General features: G+C 39.4%; 1 protein-coding gene across 2 annotated transcripts in view; it reads left to right on the forward strand.

The window, feature by feature from the left end:
* tmcc3 (transmembrane and coiled-coil domain family 3) overlaps positions 1-23,096 on the forward strand; it is a 53,204-nt gene that overhangs the window by 27,064 nt on the left and 3,044 nt on the right. For both annotated transcript variants that reach the window (XM_023350574.1, XM_023350575.1), the window contains exons 2-4: positions 18,791-18,961; positions 19,247-20,037; positions 21,702-21,837. In XM_023350574.1, coding sequence (XP_023206342.1) covers positions 18,791-18,961; positions 19,247-20,037; positions 21,702-21,837 — 1,098 coding nt within the window. The remainder of the gene's footprint in view (positions 1-18,790; positions 18,962-19,246; positions 20,038-21,701; positions 21,838-23,096) is intronic.

Here is a 23,096-nt window from a genome sequence, read left to right on the forward strand (position 1 = left end):
CACCTGGAAGCAGTTTGTTGCCGAGCAGCTCTGATGTGAAATTAAGCTTTTCTCAAAGGCACCACAGGTGTGGATTTTATTTTTGCAAGTCAGCACCTGGTAGTTTGGTTAAGAAAGGATTTAAAGTAGAGCTTCATGACCCACCAAAATTAAAACGTCACTTTTTCAAACAATCATTCATTCTTTATACTTCATTTATCCAGTGATTCGGACTTCAACACATACAGTGCTCTGAAAAAGTATTTGTTTTACACCAACCCTGTTTAGTCTGCTTTAATTGAACTGTAGTTTGTTTGTCTTGTAAGTCTGGTTTGTTTGGGGAGATGTCAGCGCGCAATCGAACTCTGATGGGGATCAAAACAGTGAGCTCTGGTCCACCTAACAACCTAGGTCTCGGTTTGTTTAACCCTGTGAGACCTACGTTTCAAATCTCTGCCTGTATATTTTTGCTTATTTTAATTGTATGCAGTTCTTTAAATGTCCTGTGAGTAAATATATTTGCCCATTTCTCCATAAGAACTGGAACCTTCAATATCTAGCAAGTTATTTTCACAATTTACGGTCTATTAAAAGAGTATTTCATCATACTAATTTCACTCCCTGCTACGGTGGGAGTGAAATTACCGTAATAACCTGATATTGGCTGGAAAGTGCAATGTCTCCCCTTTCAGAAACTGTTAGAATTTTTCAGACAGCGCAAAGTGTGGCGGAATTACGGTACTGCAAATTTGGCTGGACCATAGGCGACGCGTTCGGTCCGGAAGGGTTAAAGTGAACTCTAGTTCTGGTTTGATTGCATATGTGAATGGCAAGTGAACTGGCTCCCAAAGCAGGAAGTAGAATATTCTGGGTAAATACAACCAAAGCAAACGCGGAGGGAGAAATGCCTTGAAGTCTTTTGCCAAAGACAAAAGAGAAATCTTACAACCACTAAAATCTGACGCTACTTCATTTATGTTTACTTTTCATGAAGGAGGAAGTTTGCGCTCATGTCTTCTTCAGACGTTTTTGTGTTGTTTTCTTCAGTGGTTCTTGGTGCTGCGCCACCACAGGAGAAAGGGGGAACAAGTTTTTCGAATAGTTTGGATCGTTTTTCAGTTTGTGTTAAACGGTACAATCACACAAGCTAAAAATATCACAAATGTTGCAATTTTGCAACTTTTTTCCAGCACTGTAAATCTTGAAGTATTAGATTTTGATGAAAGTGAAATTTCTTTTAATTTCTGATTGTTTTTATCTTTAGAATAAATTGCACCAACACCAAAGCAACTTTACTGTGCTCTGTCATTCTGTTATCTGCTTATAACCTGTTTTTCTCTTGTAGCCTGAACGAACCACCTGCTTGTCAAAGCACATACAGTCTCCCTTTAAATATCTTCCTTGATCTCTGTGCTCCACCTCATCCATACTGTCTGGAAAAGGATCAGATTTTTGAGTTTTCAACCAGCCACTTGGTACCAAGGAAGCTGAAAACCATCTGATTCTGATCACCAGTCGATTTCTCGTATCTCTGTTTACTTTGATGAGCTCTTTAGGGACACACTAACTTCACTTTCACTGTGAAAAAGGACCTGATACCAGCGAGGAAAAGGACTTGTTCAGAACTAGTGTTGACTTGGTATTTCAGACATCAATACGGTTGGTTTCTGAAAGGTCAGCTTGTGCAGGTATGTGTGTCTGAGTGTGTGTATAATTCATGGGCCGGGCAGGCTCACTTTCAGACGCTTTCAAAGACTTTATTCTCTTTGAGGAAGGAGGAAAAAGGATGGGGGTGTGTTTCCGACTCCCAGCTCCTGACGGTGCTCCCTCTGGGAAACAGCGCGTTTGTCAGGCTTCTTAACGGGAAGCTTGTCTTCCTCGATGCTTTAATTTCACTGTCCTGGCAGAACACCAACGGGAATTTATTCAACATGACCAAAAATAGTTGCGGTCTACAAACAGGCACATCGAGTTTGTTTACACATTTAGTTCATTTGGGTCGAAAATAATAACAATTTGCCCCATCAGTTACAAATCCATCTCTGTGTAGAGCAAAACTAAAGCAAATTAAATTCTCTCTCTACAGTTCATAACATTATTATTACTATTCAGTGAGCATCAATTTCAATTCTACTTAACTTCATTGAATTTGAATAGAAAATAATGTAATGGCAATGTTTTAGAAATAATTTTTGAGTACATTTTCAGTCAGTTCTTATTATGTCAAAAATTGAAATAAACAGATGAATAACAACTTGGATTTTTCTGAACTACTTTTAATAGAATAACCAGTTGGTTTAGATTAAAATCTAGTAGAAATCTAGTTCAAACCAGTATTCTGAAATTATTGTATTGGCAAATTGAGAGTGCTAAAAACAGTTGCTGATATTTGAAATTTAGGCCTGTATTGCAAGCCAAGTATTTATTTATTGCAAAAAAAAAATATTACACTGTTCTACAGTTTTCAAGTAATTTAAAAGTCAGATAAAATACCAAAGTGTTTTCTCTGGCTGTATAGAGTCTCAGATTGATGCTCCACCTGTTGCTGCACCCTGCCGGTCAGCTGGGTGTTAAAAGGCCCCCATTACTTGCAAGAAAGACAAGAAAAATATGTTTTTATTTTTTTGCAGTTTTAGGCAGAGTTGTTCTACTATGTTATTGCATTTTATTTTCTTATTTTAAAAAAGGCTTAAATAGTAAATGGAAACTCTTTTATCCAATTAATCGATTAATCACCAGAATGGTCAGTTGCAGGAGTAGAAACTCTAGGAATTTATTCAAAGCACCAGGCTGGATGAGAGCTTCCCATCTTCCTTTCTGGATAGCAGAAAGCAGCTTTTGTATCAGGTCTGGTTTTAAAGCCGGCTCAGAGAGCGAGACCTCGTCTGCTCATCGGTCCTCCGCCATGAGCTGAGCTCCGGTCTTTGTTTGGGCCATTCAGACTGAACAAAGAGGGAGGAGTGAATGTTGCTGAATGGGCTCTGACGGATGGTCTTCGCCTTCGACTCACTTTGTTTGCGATTACGGCGAGGTGCGAGGCCAGATCCACCGAGCCGCCTCTGTCGTCAGGGCAACCGGAGGAATGTGATTCCCTTTGTCTGTTGTAGGAGTAAATGACACGAGATGAGGGATGACGAGGAAGCTGCAGGAGAAACGATCAGTAAAATATGAGTAATCTAGATGTTTTAAATGTAAACATTCATCCAGTTCATCCTCCTCTCCAGGCTTTTTGGGCTACAGATGGAGTGGGCTAAGCTGACAGTGAACAGACGCACAGCGGCAGTGATCTGTGTGTGAACAGTGGATTAACGAACACACTGATACTGAACCCATTAAAGAGATCCAGTGTTGGGCTAACACGCTTTTTAGCCCTGAGTCACATGATAGAAAGCTGATTCACGGCTGGTTTCTACCGAGCTCGTTGTTGAAACCCACCGCAGTATAATCCACCTTTCCAACAGATTCATTCATAAATGTCTTCTGCTTGTTTTTATGTTCAGGATTGCAACTTTTACATCCTAAGAGCCATTTTTACCATCAGTCCAGCTGAATAAAACTTGTTTAGAGCTGCTAATGTTACATGACCTTTAGGAAGGACAACTTATATTTCTTGGTAAATATCTACTGTAGGAAATTGGATAATTATTTGTTTGAAAGAAACGCCACTTTATTTCAGTTTTTGGGTTAAAAAACTATAGAAAAAGTTAGATATATCTGTAAAGTCATGACTGAAACTATAAAACATAATAAATATCCTACACTGAAGGTCAGCAAATGTTAGTTGGTCTAATCATTGTTTCTGGCTTTTTTGTGGACTTATTTTCCAACCAAGGTTTCACATGGTATAAATCCATGATTAATTCTTCTATCTGAACAATTAAATGGCTAAAAAAGTATTAAATATTGACAGGAAAGTGTGTATTCCTAATAAAATGACCAATACATAAGTTTCTGTATTGATATTTTCTTGAATAAATAGTTTTTAAGGCTGTTACATACACTGATTCTTTTATCTTTGATGTGGGATTTTTCCGTTTCTAATAATCACAGAGGACCGTTTTAAATGGAGGATGTATTTATGCAACACCTTGTTATAAAACGGAGATATTTCAGCGCGGTCCGACTTCAGAGTCCCGGGCCCGTTAACACCTGCAGAGTTTAGTTGTATAATCCCCAGGGGACACTTTAAAATGCTCCCACACAGTCTGAATGAAGCCGCTGGGCTATACTTACACTCATGTCAACATTTTATTGTCCTCAGCTCTGGAGGAGCGTATGCTGCTTGACCGTCGTGTGTGTGTGTGTGTGCCGTGAGTTCAGAGCAGTGTTATATTGTGAATCATGGAGAGCTCAAACATTTGTTTTCTAAAAACGGAAAGGACTGTGCACTATGTGGTTCCTCTTGGTGTGACTATTTATATGTAGTTGATATCTGAGGATTAGGAGTAGGATTGTTGTCAGTTGTTCTCATAAATCTGAAGGATGCAATTTTCTGTTTCTAGTTGAGGAGATATTGTTAAATATTGACAAGAAAATCAGAATTCAAAATATATACATTGCCGTTTTTGAATTATGAATGTTTTTTGTGACAGAAATAATGAAATTGGAGTCTAAATGTCTGTTACCGTGCCGACATGCGGTTCAGACTTTAAATGTGGAAAGTGACGTCAGCACGTCTGACCTACTAACATTTCTCCTTTCAGGAAAAACAAAGCAGGGACGATTAGTCGGCCTGATGGAAAGCAGTAACTTGATGCTGCCCAGACGTTTTGGCACAACCTTATGACGTCGATCCGTTTCCTGTTCCTGTTTACGTTTTCCACTTCACCATGGCTGCTTAAAATGTTCAAGCGAAGCCCAGATGTTGCTCTCCCGTATCGCCTGAAGCGAACCTGAAGCTGCTTTTAACGTAGAGCTGCTGCACTGAACTGAACATAAAAAAATTAACTGTCCGTCTGAATCAGAGGGAAATGATCAGAGCTACCTGAGCAGGGTTCACTTTCCTTCTGCATTTTGATTTAATGGTTCATTTTGAAATATGTAAAAGTGGTGCATAGTTTTTATTGAAGGGGAATTAATTCATATTTAGTAGGATATTATGTTTGAAGTATAATAGTTTCTGATATTTCAGTGACTGAGATACTAAAGAAAGGAGTGGCTTAATTGTAAACAATATCATTATTATTTTCAGATTTCATACCACAGTTGCATTTTTTAAATGTTTTATGTCAATATTACATTAAATTACTCATAGTTTTAATATTGCCAAATGTTACAGTGCTATCACATACCTTAAAGTTGTTGAATATGTTCCTTGGTGTTTGCATTCTGGCTTTTTTCGTACTGGAGTTGACATTTTAAATGATCTTTATCTTACAATAGAAATGGATTAAACAGAGCCACTCGGCTGTAGTAAGTTAGTCCTGCTCTCTCTCCCTTTCTAGCAGCCTGTAAGCATCTTTGGACATGTTCGTATTCCTCTGACGTCATTTATAAACACAAACATATGCTGTTGCTTTTTTTTGTGTGTTTTTTTTTTTTTTTTGCAATATACGAACTGCAAAATAAAATAGTCAGGAAGTGGAATCGCCCATTTAAAATATGTCCAAAGCAACTTAGAAAAATAAGTGAAAACATGTTGTAAAATTCTTTGACCCTGATGTCAGACACATGTGTCAGCTGCTGCAGTGCCTTAAGAGAGAGAGTAGAAATGAAACATGAATGTTGAAGCTGTTTTATACCGACTGCTGTCATGGGTTTTCCTCAGCAGACATGGGAGTCGTTGCCAGGACTGTGCCGTTTTGTAAGATGAGTTTTGAGCAGTTTTTTCCAGAGACAGAGACAGGAATTGGTGATATTTTTCTTCTTTGAATAGCCTTGATTAGTAGGTCAGTTACTGAAATATTTGGATTCTCTTTCCCCAGTTCATTAAGTGTTTGCAAACCACTTTTACTTTTGATCTACATTTTATTGGGTTGAACAAAAACTCTTTTTTTATGTTTATCAATCTGTCAAAATCTAAATTTGTTGCACTTAAAAGACCCGGTGGTTGGGTGCTAGGGCAGTCATTCATCCAGCGGGCCGTTGTGTTTTTGAGTTAAAAACTGCTTAAAGTTGACAGGAAATATGAAAATGTCACTTGATAATCATGTGTTATTGAAGGATTGTAAGAACACCAACTATAAAGTCTTGAAAAATGCAAATATTTTAAAAAGATTTAAATAAATAAGCAATGCTTAGCTCGGTGGGGGCACAAGTAAAGTCTAGTGGCCCGCCAGGCTTATAATACACTGAGGGAAACCCTGTTAGATTTTGTGTTTGTTACTTTGTTGATGTTGCTGGATGATGTCAGTAGGAAATTTGCTCTCAGATTGTTTATAGATTAGTTTCTGCTTTGTTTTTGTAGCTCAGCTGATTGATTCAAATGAGCTTTATGAGAACAAAAGGCCAAGGATTGATCTGAAACCTGTACGCTGTGATCAATTTTTAAAACTGGACACATTTTGGTATTTAAAAGCCACTGTCTGAACTCCAACATAGCTGGTTGTCTGAAAGCTCTGATCTGATTCTGACTGTCCACTTGTGGAGTTCAGACATTGACCGTTTGCTTTTTTTATCTCACATTTTTCTCTGCCAGTTTTGATCTGCTTCACCTCCTCCTTGCTGTCCTTTGAATCCCTTTGGCTACTCCTGTCGTTTTCCTCAGGCGCTCACATCTGTCCTCGTATCTCTGGCTGCTGTCTGAGAAGAAGAGAGCAGCGGTGGATAATCTTTTTTCCCTGGAAAGAAGAGCTTTAAATCTCAGATTACGAATGAAGCGGAGAGCAAGAGCGGAGGATTACTACTTCTCCGTTGTATCGAGTCCCAAACTGCGTGTTATCATGTAATACAATCAACCGCATGGCTCCCACGCTGTGGTAAACTTGCAGGTCGTTATTCATATTTTTAGTGTGTGTGTTGTGGCAGTGTGTGTTTCTACCACATCATTAGACCATGCTGCAGACCCGTGATAGTAAACCAGCTGCCAGTAGTTCATTGATTTTTAGCTCAATATCCATCCACAGCTCCGTGTTTCTCCGTGTGATTTATGCTTCCACTGGGTTATCTCCCTGTGTTGTTGGTCGACCACTGTAGTGGATTAATTCCATTTACTGTACATATGAACTTTGACCTCTGCTCTCGTGGTTGGAATCTGCCCCAAAGGGTTTTGTTTACTTAAAAGCAAACTAATCTTGAAGTAGTTTAACACTCCTGACCCTAAATCGTCCTTCAAATTGTGAAATAAATCATTTACATTTGAAGATAAAATGAGCTGTCATGGCTTCCGGCAGAAATTATGGATGCCTTTTAATTTAATAAGCACAGCAGCAGGAGACCAGACAGGAGGTTCACTGATACTGGAAATTCAGATTTTTTACATTGAAATAGTCAGATATCTACTAGAGAAGTAACAATTTGCAAGAAAAAACTCCAGGTTTCTGGGAAAATGCATGAGTCCAAATGAAAAAGCTACTGTATTCATCTTTTTCCCCTCATTTACTAAAGCAGAAATGTGACAGAAAATGAGACGTTGTTTTTAACAAACGCACACAAAAATTAACCTATATGTTCATTTACCTCCTGTGTCTTCAGTCACTGAGCAGATAAAATATCTCCATTGATTGCATATTACAAGTATCTAACATAAAGTCTGCTTCACTTTGTATAAACTTTACATTCCTAACTCAACTATTAACTGCTTTGTGTATTCCCCCCATTTTAAATTAGTTTTTTTTTTAAATTATTGTATAAATAATAACTTTTTTTAAGCTTTATATCATGTTATAATGTTATTCTTTTGTCTTTGCTTGAGGCCCAATTTAAAGGCGTTAAATTGCAAACTCAAATTTCTTTTAAGTCATATTTTATATATACATACATATATATACAATTTTTGTATTAACATAGTTAATTGTATGTGCCTGGAAACCATAATGCTGCTCATTTAATCTGAAAACCCATCCAGTCCTTGGCTACAATGGAGCTGGAAGAAATGGCAACTTGTCTCTGTTTGGTTTTCAGAGATGAATGCTGCCTACTTTTCTTCTTCGGTTTAAAAAGCTTACTTTGGCTGTTTTTACCCTCGACATTGGAGAAAGATTTAAACCTGGAAACAGGATGTTTTGCAAAAAGCAAGAGAGGTGATTTAGACACAAATTTAGCAGAAATCTAAAGCAAATTGTGTAGCAAGCCTGTGTAAGAATAAGATGACGACAGAAAATGGATGACAGTGATTCTTAGAATTTCTAATTTCATGGAAAAAGTAGAAGCTGGACACATGAAGAGTTTTATTTCGATCACGATGCAGGCGGATAATGGATGCTGATGCGTTCAGTACCTGGACGTCTGTTGTTTTCTTGTTGTGCTACGGATATCTGCGTCATCCAGTGAGTCTGCGACCGTTTTCCCCTAGCAACACTTTTAGCTGTCACAGTTTAAATTTGCTCTGACTGTCGGAGGGAAATGGGTGAGCGGAGGATGAGAGCAGCGAGTCTCAGTTGGTCTCTGACCCTCCACCCTTCATCCCTCCATCTGTGGTTTGTTAACGAGGCTCTGTGGGCTTTTCAGAAGCCATCGCACTCCAACTGTGACAGTGTGAACACGTTGGCTTGAGAAAAAACTTCTAGATTGTACTTTTAAAAAAATAAAATCTCTGTCACGGTGAAAGCAGAGTGAAGAGTGACACCCTTCTTTGTTCTGTCGTAACCCCGATGACAGAAAGCGTGACACACCACTGTCGTTTTGTGCCTGTGTGTAATAAAGGAGCACCTGCTGACGTTACGGTTGCAGGGTTGGACTGGAAACAAATCAGCAACACCGCAATGTAAAGCAGATGAAGGCAGTGAATGCTGTACCTGTTGGAGTAAAGAGCCTGGTAGTTTTCCTGTAAATGTGGTCGGAAACCTCCGGAGATATTTAGAGATCTCAGCTGTGACTACATCTGTTGTCGTTTCTGTTGTCAGTGGCAGCCAGTTCTCCTTCTCTCATCCTCTCACTATGCACTGAAGTTAATGCGCCTTGGAACTGACTAATTACTGCGGCTAAAGTTACATTTCTGCCTCCCAACTACACTTACGTTGCCTTATCTGAAAACATCTTGCAGCGAATGCAGTCTGCTTAACTTCTTTCTTTTGTTTTTGTGATTTTTTATTTACCGATTTTTGGTTTCTGATTGTTGCTTGCTAGCGGTTATTTTTCAGGATCAATCAAAAGCAGATGGTTTGACTCACCTGTCACTCTGGGTCATGAAGAACATATTAGAATCTTTTCTTAGTTGCTTAATATTTGTACATTTTATTAAATACATGAATCAGTTTACTTGTTTTTTTTTTTTTGTTTGTTGTTTTTTTTTTTACATATTTTTAACTGTTTATTAGTAATTATGCATCAGGTTGAATTTTTTTTCTTTCCTAAATTTTTGTACTTATTTCTATTTTTGTACTTTGTTCTATTTTTGCTTCGTTTTTAGTTTTCTTCTTTTGACTATTTCCACAATTGGTAGAGGAAATAATCAAAATGAAACTCTTATATATATATATTTGTTTATTTGTGTACAAGTTATTTTAAATAAATGCATTGACTTCTATAATCTACAGTCATTTTTTTGCACATATTGAGTTTATAAATCTATTTAATCTAATGCATAAAGTCAAAAACGGTCCAATTAAAATATCTCTAAGTCAATCGGTGAATATCCAGTAAATGAAAACAGTCCAGCTCGATGCAATCCGTCTTTAGGATCCATGTTCGAACAGAGCAGCAGAACAGGAACGTGTCCCGCTCTGCCCGCCGTCAGTTCGGCCCGTAGGCGTGTCTGCAAAGTCACCAGTTCAGACCTGAAGTCGGTGCTTCGCTGAAGTGATGATGCACGCTGTCTACTCTCCGCTGCCCCGCCCTGAACTGGCCCCAGGCAGGTGTAAGTGTGCATGCAGGCAGTAACTGTAGGAAGGGCAAAGGTGAAGTTAAGATTGTACTTATTTACTTTGTCAGTGTTTCTGAAGACATTAAATTGAAACATATGCATTAAAATCTCAAAACAAGATGGAATGAAAGACGTTATTTATTAAGAGGAGAAATTGACATAAATACCAAAATCAGATGCAATATTTAAATGTTGTGAATTAAGATTTGATCAGTTTTTTGCTACGTTGAGCCTACTATGTTTAAGGTGTTTCTTTAGAGCTTTATTGAGGAAATGTGAAACAATACTTTCTTGTAAGAATACCATTTTCTGACAGAGAGAAATCGTTTTTATCATCATTTTATAGATTTAGAAAATTAAATACCTGTGCAGTAGGTAAGCACTCTGACTCTCCCCCCAATAAAAACCCTGAAATGTGGCAGTAAGGGTTCAACTTGCTCTCGCTTGAGATCCGTTGCCAGCCTGTCTCTCGTTTTCCATCTGCTCCATTGCTGTTTTTTTCTCAGTCGTTATTCTCTGGATAATTTTCCCCCACAGGGAGCTGTGTCTTTCTGCAGCTCCCCCTCTGCCCCATAGGGTTTCCCCTGCAGGGTAATGAAGTCAAGGCAGATCCCTCTTCCCCATTTCATCTTATACCAAACTAGATTTTCATTTCATGTTTGCATTCTGATTTTTTCCTTTCACCAGCGACTCTCATCTGATTTATTTGTAGCCTGACTGGATTTGAATTCACCTGCAGGTGCGCTCCTTCCTGTAACCTCCACCTTCTCCTTCGGCAGAGTGATGCATGAGGCTTCATGTGTGAGCGCTCTCTGTAGCCCCCAGGAAGCGCAGTCATAAATAAAAAGGATCGGTTGTTTTCTCTTGGCTCCTGGAACAGAGCTGCCTTGGCGAATTTAACCTGCGAAAACCTGAAATGATATCCGAGAACATCGCCATACTTGTCCAACGAGATGCAGGGTTTTATGTTGCGTTTGGTGAAAAAGGAAGGGTGTGGGAGGAGGTCAGCATGATGAACAAGGCAGGAGGGAGTCCACTTATCACCACCAAACACTAAAGAAAGCTGATTTTTCCTCTTCAGTAAATTTGGTAGTGTTTTTTTTTTTTCATTTCTCTGTTTTCTTTTTATCTTCTCTACTACAACTCGGGCCAAGTTGTTTGGGATAGCCATTTTTCATTTTATGACAGTGATTCTAAGTTTATATATGTTCTAAGCAGAAATAATGCTTTTTTGAGTGTTGCCACCTAAACTTGTTTTAGCGTTACATATTCAAGTTATCGTTACCCTGGCGACAGGACTTACGCGAAAAGAGCCACAAGTAGGCCTGTTGCGATAAACGATAAATCGATTAATCGTACGATAAATTAAAACTATCGACGTCATTTCAATTATCGGCATTATCGTCTCTTCCGGCCTTTTTCTCTTTCTGTTGATGACACAGAATGAAAAAAAGCTCAACTCCGGTGCTCTCCGCTGACCCTCCCTTCCTCATTTCCTTAGTGTAAAGCCCAGCGCACAGGACACGATCTTAGAGCTGTCAGCCGATTGTCGGCCCATTTTCAAAACCTGATAGACCACACAGCCGACAGAAATCCTTGGTAAAACGGTTCGATCGGGTTCGTTCCTGCCGTGTGGTGTCCAACAATGGGTACAAAATAATGGCTACAAGTTCAGTGAACTAATTTTAAAACCAGGCATTAATCAATGCTTTACTACAATCTACCTGCAATGCATGTGGCTAGTGTCAGCGTAAAGTCCTGACTGAATGAAAATCATTATAAACTATTTACGTCACGTTAACGAAGAACAGCTGAAAAGTTACCGGGTTTATCAACTGCGGTAGCAATTTCGCTCCAACTCCTCCTCTTGTCATTTCTATATTCTTTGCATGTTGAATAAACATTAATGTTGTTTCCACATATCATCTCCAATGTCCGCTGGACTTCGGGTTGCGCCTGTCAGCTGTTTGGGATTCCCCGACGTAATTTCCCATCAGAAAACACTGAGGAGAATCCACGCTTTCTGATTGGCTGCCTGTCACATTCAACAGGCTGCGTTAAAGCTCCCAGTCTGGGAAAACCCCTGATTTAGATCAGAGCGGCAACGACGATCTACCGTAACAAACCACACAATCTTAGAAAGACCAACGTTTCAAGATTGTCATAAGGGGAAAAATAGGAGCAAAAAATCATGTAGTGTGAATAATTGCATCAGGTAGTCGATGTGCCCATCTTCTCTATTTAAATCTAATTATTACTGAAGGGCAACATAATATACAGACTTCATAATCTGCAGTCTTAGGTTGAATGCAGTATTTATTTCCACTTTGGCTTTATGTTGTTTAGTTTTTATCAAGTACATTTTTTGTTAATAGAGACTGAGAATCCATTTTGTTTTTGGTTGTTTTGTTTATTTTGTTTATCAGTTCCAGTGTTAAATATTCTTTTGAAAATAAAGTGTATCTTTGGCAGGAAATCACATGCATTATTACGTCATTTCCATTAAATCAGTGTAAAAAGGTCTTCAGACAATATTATCGTTTATCGCAATAATTTTTTGAGACAATTAATCGCTCAGCAAAATTTGCTATCGTGAAAGGCCTAGCCACAAGCAATATGCAACCGTACATCTTCTATGTACAGTCATATGATAACACAATAAATGAGAATATGTGCTGTCAGATTAAAAGTACCTTTTTAAAATAGCACTGGTATTAAACATACTTTTCATGAAATGTTTCATTTATTGGTCAGGTCTAATGTTCTAATCTTAAATGTCATGTTTTCATTAGCTGCAAGCAGAAAATAATCATAGTTAACCAAAATTAGGCTTGTAAAATCAGTGTAATTAATCTTTGCAATATGTTTCACTTGGTGAACTGAGTTTGTAAAATACTCTATATTCCTTTATTTACTTGTTTCTTATCACTTTTAATTACTATAAGATATGATCAACTTCTTGTTTGATTTGTAATGCTTTTATTTTGAAGGGACTACTTGTTGTCTAAGTGTTAGCACAAAATCAAAAGACGTAAGAAAAGTTTATAGAAATGTATGTTATTATTAGCCCCCTAAATGGAGGCATAAGGTACATTTATGATGTAAATAAGTACTTTTCTTAAAGATTTTTGCTTCTAAGTTTAAAATTAGTTTAACTATATGTCAAAACTGAATATTCTAAGTAACTAAATGGATTTTTGATGGTATTCAAAGCAACTCTGCTGCTGTTTCTGGTAGTGCATTGCTAAATGAGTATCTAACTCTCCTGTTAATGTGTAAACTAAGTTTGTTTTTGTGTTTTTTCTCTCTGTTTGAGTATCGTTGTCATGGTTACATTAAGTACTAGTCTGCTCCATCCGAGGCGGTTATTTCTCCACATGACTCCACTCTGTTAATGTGACAGATTCCTGCGATTGTCTTTACTAACCCACTTATAAACACCTCGCCCTCTAAATCTCCTGATCGGGATTCGCCCAATCCCATTACTTCCTCCCCTGCGCTCCAACACACCAGTTCACCCCTGCCAGTATTAATCTGGCTCACCGGTTCAGACGGAGCGCGGCCCCACGCGGGGTTTGGGACTAATGGATGACTAATGTGGTGTAATCTGTCACACTCTCTGCTTTAAGCACTCATTTGTCCCAGAATCAAGAGCACCTAATTAATTGTTTTGCCTCTCGGATGTCTCTCCAACACCATTAGACAGCTGACGGTACATTTTACTGGGTTTTTAAGCATTTATTTACACATTTATTATTGTGTAATGTACAATTTATTTTTGTTGGCTTTATTTCGCTGGACCCTGAACGTTTTCTCCAACGTCCCATCAGCTCATTAATATTCATTGCTGAGGTGAAGTTTCTACGCCAAAGCCTCCTGTGGCGCCGCTGTTGACGCTCGCTAAATAACATTGATGTTTGGTGCTTATCTGAAGAAAAAGCGGCTCTAAATTCCCCACAAACTGCCTGGAGTTAATGAAAAAATGTCCAGGATTGATTTGTCCATTAGACCGCGTAAAGCTGATTGATTTTTGACAAAATGCTGCAGCCTTTCCCGGCTAGTGCTGATCAGCCGAGTGACAGGGCGGGGATTACGTTATGTTGTTTACGGTTTCCTCGTCTTGGATTTGTTTCCTCCTCCGCTTTGTGTTGGTGGAAAGTAAAACAGTGGACTGCAGGCCGCGGTAAATGGCTCATCTTTCCATGTGGGGACCAACTACAGGAGCTTTTTCTCCATGCTGCCATTGACTCTCTGAGGCCAGACGAGCTGCCAGACTTTGAATATTTTTCGTGTACAGAGCACAGCTCATGTTTCTAATCATTTAGTTTGAATACAAAAGCCTGATGCAAACTACCTCTCTGCCTTCTGGCTCATCTTGCATCTTTTACTGCACAATTCAAGAGTGTTTATGTACATCTGCCACATAAAACACAGAAGCTCCAATTAGGCCTGTCGTAATTTATAATCTTTCTCTTTTCTCTCTTTCTTTCTACCAAAAACTGGATGACAAAAGTTTTCAGTCTGGTAGTTTGGTCTCTGCTAGCCCTTTTTTTTGAAAGATAATTTTGCTTACAGAGACTTTAGTGTTCATTTTATTTGTTATTTATGTTGTTTTGTTTATTCATTTTGGATATTTAAAATGTCTTCCAGTTCTAGTGTTAAATGTTCATTTGCATTGTTGCACTGTCACCATTAGATTACTTGAAAATGGTCTCAAAACAGCAATATTATTTTTTATCGCAATAACGTCTGGGACAATTCACCATCCAGCAAAATTTGTTGTGACAGGCCTATTCCAATGTATTTTATTTGGATAGACCAACACAAAGTTGAGCATAATTATGAAATAGAAGGAAAATGAAAGGAAATCAACTGTAAATGTACCAAGATATACAACCAGCAATGTCCAAACTTTTGACAGTTGGTGCAAAATCACCCAAATAGACCCTATTTAATAATTGGAAAATTCACGTAAGCTTGTTAATAAAGATAACAAGCTTACGTGTTCAGGATGAGAAATTATCCATCCACTTACTGAATGGAAATTAAGTATAAACTGCTGCAACCATCAGTGAGTTGTTTAACTTAAATGATCCGCCTGCTCTCTCTCAGACCGTTGCAATAAAACCTTCTCACTTTTTAACTGCTTCCAACGTGCTTTAATGATTCGCTTTACTCAATAATTCAAAAGCCTCAGGATCCCTTCAGGTCTTCTTATTTGTTGACATTCAGGTGGTGAGAAAATGCAATATCTTTTTGTCGACTTGTTTATGTTGCAGCTTTTCTCACATAGTAGCTCTATGTTAGAACAGGTCACATATCTCTATATGTCACAGGTCACATTTCTGACATCAGAAATGTGACCTGTGACATTTTTACTTTTACATTATGAACCCAGTAACCAGATCAGATGTAAGTGAACCGCCTCAGTCGTCGGGGTTTTACATTTAATGATTGCTTCTTCATTTGTGAAAACATAGTTCACTTGCAACATGCTCTGTTCTGCTCACATCATGCTTAAATTGTTCTTTATTTAATTTTTGTCGCCACAGCATGCATGCAGCCCTCTGGTTTCCCATGGGGACATGTCCTTGTGTGTTTTGGCTCCATGTCCATCCATCTGTATAATTCTCTAAATGCCCAGAATGCAGATCAGGGTCGCATCGTGAGAAGTGACCAGATATCTGCTCTCTAAAGCGGGCACGTGTGTCCTCTCAGACATATGCTCGCTATGGGTGCCCTCAGACCTACTTTTAAATGCGTGCAGGGAGAGCAGGGGGAGCGCACACAACGCTACGACTGTTCAGGTCTGAGAGGCAAAGATGGAGAGACTGGAACAAATATTTTGGCTTTGTTATGGATTAATTCTCATATCTGAACCCGAGGAGAATTTCCCTCGTTTGTCTTTTTAGAAAGTAAAACAAAATAACAAGTGGATTACAAGACAGCTGAGATTACAGACAGAAGTAGCAGAGAGATGATGTTTATTTGAATCACCCAGCTTGTGCAACACAATGACCACCCAAGACAAAAAGTATTTACTGCACAGCAAAGTCTCCAGCTTGAATTTAACTCCATAAAGTAAATATTTAATCAGTGGTTTGTCCAGAGAGGACGAAATGGTCGAAAGAAATGTCTGTGAGTCAGACCTTACAAACCAGCACTCTATGGAGTCGTTTAGAAGTGCTCTGACTTTGAACCTGGCTTCACTTTAATTTGTTGCGGTGGAGAATTTACGCTTGTGACACAAACTGTGAATAAAAGTCTGAAATTTTTTTTAGTGTTCAGGTGCTAATGTCTTTTCTGACTGACATTGTTTCTCTGATGTGCCGTTCAACAGCCGCGTCACCAGAACAGCCTTCTTTAGTTTGTAAAGCTGTGTAGTAATTGTGTAAGCCGCACTTTTCTCCACATAACCAGTGTGTTTTAGCTCATACGAGTTGACGGGCTGAACACGCAGATGCTCATTAACCCATTAGAAACTCAATCAGCTGCAGCTAGCAGTCTTGACTGAATAATTTGGAACAAGAAGTTATTGAATTAATGTTATTTGTGGATAGACATGCTGCATAAAACAAAGCATTTTCCTATAAACTGCAGCTGATTGGTGGTCTGGCTAATTATCCACATATGGTATTCACTTCCTGAGAGGCTTTTGATTCCATCAAAAAGTGTTTATTAAGAAAAAAGCAAAGGTAAGGCATAATATAATAATTTATTTCATATTATTTTAATATTTGTAGCTGTTTTAGCTCTGAAATATGCACATATTTGAAGCATCTTATTGCAGGCTGCTCAGCTTTAGTAAATAAACACGACGTTTTTTGTCTGTATACCTCCAGCTGCAGTGTTTAGTTGAGTAATTGCCAGGGTTGGACTCAGAAACCCCACAGTGGTTTGTAAACCTACAACTGTTGCCTCTTATGTAATTCTAAGCTTTCTTTCCCTCATTGAGCCAACCAAGCTGGTTATACTGTAAACAGAAGCCCTGCTTTAACTCTTATTACAGATTTTAACAAGGAAATGGCTAAAGCTGTGTAATGATTAAAGTTGTAGAACATCCTTCACAACCCATCAAACTCTGATTTTAAAGAAAGCAGGTGTTTAACTGATAACGTGGGATGGTGTGTTCGGGGTGACAACACGAGGATCCAGTTTCTCAGACTTACATCTGTCTGTGTTTTCATCCAAACATGCTGCGCTTGTGTTTTGATGCTGTGGGCCTGTGATGGATGATGAATGCTGACTCTGCAGGCTGCGCCACAGACTGTCTTGCTCTCAACCACGGGACACAATTACAGTGTCACGTATTCAGCCCGTCTCTCTCTGCGAGGGGGATAAAAACCCGCCTTCGGGGGGATGTCAGCAGCTTGCTTTGGTTCGCTTTCCTGGCAACCAGAATTAGTAATATTTTAGGTATCCTTATGTAATCCTCTGCCTTTGTCGGTGCAGTGAACAAGAATCACCGGAGGCTGTTTGTTTGGAGCTCCAGGGCTCCTCGCTGTTGTGCGGCCGTAAAACAGATTTACTGCCTTTTGCGCCCGTTTCATCGGCTCTCTAAACAGAAGAATCCTCACATTTGGTATTCATGTTTAGCTCTGCATTCTGGAGATCTTCCACTCTCTCCTCAGTTTAGATGGACTCATTAAGAGGCAGAACAGGGAGGAGAGAAAACCTCCAAAACACATCCAGGCCTGCAGCTAGCCATTATTTTAGATATCGATTAATCAATTAATCGGACAAAGAAACTGTTGATTTTTCATTTCACCACTTAAAACTTTTTATACAATATTAGAAATTCCTTAGTGATGCAATAAACAAATAAGTCAGTTTCCTTCTTAAATAACAAAATAAGCATTTTATTGTCTAAAATGCCACAACAAAGCTTTCCTTTAGCGAATTTGGACCAGCTGGAGCTAAAATATGCCATTTGAGGAGTTTTTATAAAACATATTTACAAACAAAGGTGCTTGTATTAAATTCAAACTGTATTTCATTTTTGCAAAGTTTTTGGCTTACTTACTGTTGTTTCTTCACCAAACTGCATTTTTTCCTCGTTGTTGTTATACTCCAGTTAACGATTAATCAATTACTGAATTAGTTGACAGTTGTTTCCATAATCGATTCATCACAATAACCTGATTAATCATTTCAGACCTGGACACATCTGTCATTTGACACTGCCTAGTTTGTCTGAAAGGCAAACAGGAGCCTCTTTCATCTGCAGTGTCTCTAGAAGGGCTGAAATGATTAATCGTGATTAATCGATTATTGAAATCATTTTCAAGTAATTTAGTAATCGATTAATTGTTAACTGGAGTATGCAGACTCTGAAAAAGGCAATTTGGTGAAAAGAAAACATGTCCAGAGCAGTAATTAAGCCAAAAACTGTACAAAAATATTTATACATTTAGCATTTTTAGGATAAAAAACACCTTTTCTCTGTATGTTTTACGGAAACTCTTCAAGTGGCATAGTTTTATCTTCACCTGGTTCATATTTATTAAAGGAATCCTATGGTATAAGCACAGCATAAAAATTTTTATTTTCTTAGAAAAGAATTGATTTATTTGTTTATCTGCATCTTTTAATGTATTTTTAATGCTGTATAAAAATCCTGACGAGGTTACATAAAAAATCTGTAGGATGTGCCATATTTCTTATTTGATTAATCGTCAGAATAATTGCTTACTAAGGTAATCGTTATTGCAGCCCTAATCTCTTGATTATTCCCTCGTTCCTCCACACTGGGATGCACAATTTATGGCAAATATTTATAATATTTCGTCATGTTATTGGAACTTTAGTCCAATACAGGGTATTGAGTACCAGGCGTCTCTGTGTCCACAGGCAGAGCGCAGCAGCAACGATGCCAACACCCTCAGCATCCCGGTGCCGATGCGACGCGGCTCCTCAGAGTCCAACCTGGATGTGGTGGACAGCGATGGAGTCGATGGCATCGGCGTGGATTTTACAAAGGGAGCGCTCGGCATCGACCGACTGCAGCAGAAGATCCTCAAGGTGCGTTTACTCACATCCAGATGAACTTCGTTATGTTACAGCCTTATCCAGTTATTTAGGAGTGTCAAAACTTTTTGTCAACCAGTTCTTGGTAGAAAAAGAGAGAAACAATAAATCATGCAAATGAAAATGATTGAGTTGGGTTTAATTTATCATGCGATTAATTGATTTATTGCGACAGGCCTAGTTGAACCCTTTAACCGTCCCCAGGATTTGATGAGCGAAACAGGAGAAATGTCGAGCATTAATTATGACCAGCTTTCCTCCTGCTGGTTTTAACTTCAGGTGACGGAGCAGATCAAGGTGGAGCAGGAGGCGCGGGACAAGGACGTGGCGGAGTACCTGAAGCTGGTGAACAACGCCGACAAGCAGCAGGTCACCCGGATCCGCCAGGTGTTTGAGAAGAGGAACCAGAAGTCTGCGCAGACCATCACTAGCCTGCAGAAGAAGCTGGAGCAGTACCACCGGCGCATGAAGGACGGCGAGACCAGCGGCAAGCAGAGCCAGAAGGACAGCAGCAGCTGCAGCAGCAAGGATTCGGCCTCCCGCAGCAAAGACGACAGCCTGCGGGACATCGGCTCCTCCGGCCGACACTCGGCGCTGGACAAGATCAAGACCATCGGCCCCGGCGTCTCGCTTTCGCCGCCGTTCTTCTTCAACAAGCCGCGCGACATCGCCAACCTCATCAGGAACAAGTTCGGCAGCGCCGACAACATCGCCCACCTGAAGAGCTCCATGGAGAGCGGCTCAGGGCTGCAGGCGGAAGGGACGTCCCGGGGCCTGAGCGGCAGCGCCAACGCCGTCGCCAAACCCTCGAAGTACCAGAGCGACGACGAGTGCTCCACCGGCACGTCGGCGTCGGCCGACTCCAACGGGAACCCGGCTGGGGGATCTGTGACTGGGTCAGGGGGCCCAGGGAGGTCCGATTCCAGCGGACGCCTTTTGGAGGTGCTGGACATGGTGCGGGAGGTGAGGGACGCTCAGGCTCAGCTGGCTGAGGACATGGACTCCATGAACATGCAGTTCAAGAGAGACTACTCCTACTTTACTCAGGTGATGCAGGAGGAGAGATACAGGTGAGCAGCGCAGGAAGAACCACTGAGGGTCACTGCAAACAAAATCTGAACAAGAAAATTTGGTCTAGTTTCTAGAGCAAATGTTGTTTAAAACAAGACAAAAAACTAGCTTACATACAGGAGCTTGTTTCACGTCAACAATTCCTTTATGCTGATAAAATGTTCCACAGACAGGTTATTTTACATATAACGTCATTTTCCCCATGTTATTGCCTCCTATGTTTTGCTGAAAAGTTACTTGTAAATTAGTTTTGTCTTATTTCAAATATACCAAAATATTTCCCCTAGAATTAGACCAAAATTACTTGGCAAGATTTTGTGTTTCTGCAGTGTTTTGTTTGTTTTTTGTAGAAAGAACCGGCTACATTTCACTGACTGTCGGCTCAAAACTTATGTTGTCACAGATGGTGTTAGGATTCATTATATCAGCAAACACAAGCTTTTTAAGAGCCTCACCTTTAATCCTTACAAATTAAATACACAAGAAGTGAAATAGATGCTAACAGTGATGAGAGAAAATCAAAATATCCGCTTGACTTTTATATAAATTAGGTTTTTAAATACATGAAAGCAGTGCAGTGCTGTGTCTCACCTCTGGGGGCACTGTGTCACACATAATAAACAAAACATAATTTCAGCGGATCCATCTGTAGCTGTGTCTCTTCGTATCGCCTACAATAGTCGCACGTCTTCTGCATATGTTGATGTTTCACAGTTTGTCTAGTACATTTAACTAATGTAAGTGACATATTTAGCCTTTCTAATTGGCCCTAAATACGCAGTTAAAATGCGCAGGGTGAGGCAGAAAGTACCGTGCCTCACTGATAGGGGGCAGTGCTGAGCCCCATAGACACAACAAACAATAGGTGCTCTTCTTCTATGCATCGAAAAGACTGAAAACAGTCGGAGAAATACAAAAAATAACGTTGGCACAGAACAGTCTTAGATCACTCTCTTCCCTGGCTGCCAGTTTTTTAAAAATGAAAGAAAAATGAGCGAAAAACAAAAACTTTTTTTTACAACAGAATGAGAGATAGTTCAAAATCAGAAAAGAGGGAGGTCGCAAAAGAATACAAATGTGACCTTTTATTAAATATTCTTTTATTTTCCATTCTTGAACTGTACAGAATTGATTAAAGAATTTTAAAACCTTTAATCTGTTGAGGTTAAAACTAAAATACGAGCTGCTATATTGGATTTTAGATTTGTCTATTAAATTTAAACTTGTTCAGGCAGTTTTTGTTTTTAGAATTGACTGAAGTTGCCTGTTGTAAAATCATTCCACCTGAGCCAACATTAATTTGATTTAGAAATCAAGTTAATTGAAATCTTTATATCTGCTGTCTTATCTCTTGAGCTGAAATTATTTCCATCGGCTCCGCAGAGGAAGATGTTTAAATTTGGCCTTTAAGATGTTTGTCTCAGATTACAGTAAACAGGAGTTGTTTGCTGTGAGCTTTGACAGTTTAATGGTCCGTTTTAGAAGCTGCTGCATGCTAAAACATTAACACACAAACCAGCAGACTGTTGCTACGTCAACCACACACACAGAGCAGCATCGTTATAAACTGCTGCGCGGCTCTTGTGCCCACACACTCGCTCAGTCCTGCTTTGTTTCTGGCTCTCTCCTCGGCTCCCTGCGTGCGTGGGCGTCCGTCTGCCAGGTATGAGCGCCTGGAGGACCAGCTGAACGACCTGACGGAGCTGCACCAGCACGAGACCAGTAACCTGAAGCAGGAACTGGCCAGCATCGAGGAGAAGGTGGCCTACCAGGCCTACGAACGGGCCAGAGACATCCAGGTACCTGAACCGGCTCCTGCTGAACACAGAACAAATGATCCTTTAATCAAACTGACCTTCTGTTAGCTAATGTCCATTGATTAGGGGGAATTATGTTTCTATTAAGATGAAAAATCAATAAATTATTAAAGTTTATTTGTAGAGCATTTCAGCTACAGTAACAGATGTTGCATTTGGTCGAGTTAAAATCATCAATATGCATAAAACACATTGATCACTGTTCAGTTTATGATGGTTCAAAAGCAACTCCAGGTAGGTAATGTGAAGGTAATTTTATTTGTAAAGCACATTTTCAGGAACAAGACAATTCACAGTGCTAGAGTTAGAGGAAATACAAACAAAACAAAAAAAAGCAGAAGAGCAAAACAAAAACAAAAGTACTTCACAATTTATAAACTAATAGGAGTTTCTCTAGATGAATTAGAAGAAAATATAAACAAAAGACAAAATGGTAAAAGTATAAAACTACATAATGGTTCCCCATGTTTAACAGGAATAAGAATAAGTAGTAGATAATTTCTTGTGGGTTTTTTCTGTTTGAGTCAACCGCTAACTCACTGCTAACACACTTTAATTAGCTAGCAGCTAGCTTTCTACATCTGTTATGGGGAAGTCTAACTTTTTCACCAACTGCTTGGACGAAGTTCAGACATTTCTGTCGAGATATAAAACTTAAATTCCATTCATAATGGTTTTAAAAATTCTTTTAAAATCTTACATTTGAGTTGGTCAAACCTGCAAAAACTCTGCACCATCAAATGTCAACTCTAAATCAAAACTATATAAAAAAAAAAACATTTTTCCAGCAGAAATACAAATCAGTAGGACGGCTTTCCCTACAAACTGACAGCATTCTTTTTTTTTTACCCCTCGAGGGGGTCTTTTTTGTGGGCTCTAGTGTCCCTTATACGAAAGTAGGCTGACAGGAAACAGGGAAGGAGAGGAGGGAAGACATGCGGCAAATGTCGTCGGGTCCGGGAGTCGAATCTGCGACGGCCGCGTCGAGGACTCAAGGCCTCCAAATATGGGTCGCGCTTTCCCCTAAGCCACCACGGCACGCCCGACAGCATTCTTTACCAACAATAAAACTTTTCTTAATTTTCTTCGGTAATAAACAATAATAAAAGTCACAATCTGGATCTCTATATCAGAGATAACTCATAAAACGTTTGGCAGCTGGACCTGAAAAATGTCTTTAAACTTGAATATAAAAATCTGTTGTTTGGATTTCACTGCGACGGACTGGCGACCTGTCCAGG

Source organism: Xiphophorus maculatus, chromosome 17 (assembly GCF_002775205.1).
Source record: "Xiphophorus maculatus strain JP 163 A chromosome 17, X_maculatus-5.0-male, whole genome shotgun sequence".
Lineage (NCBI taxonomy): Eukaryota > Metazoa > Chordata > Actinopteri > Cyprinodontiformes > Poeciliidae > Xiphophorus > Xiphophorus maculatus.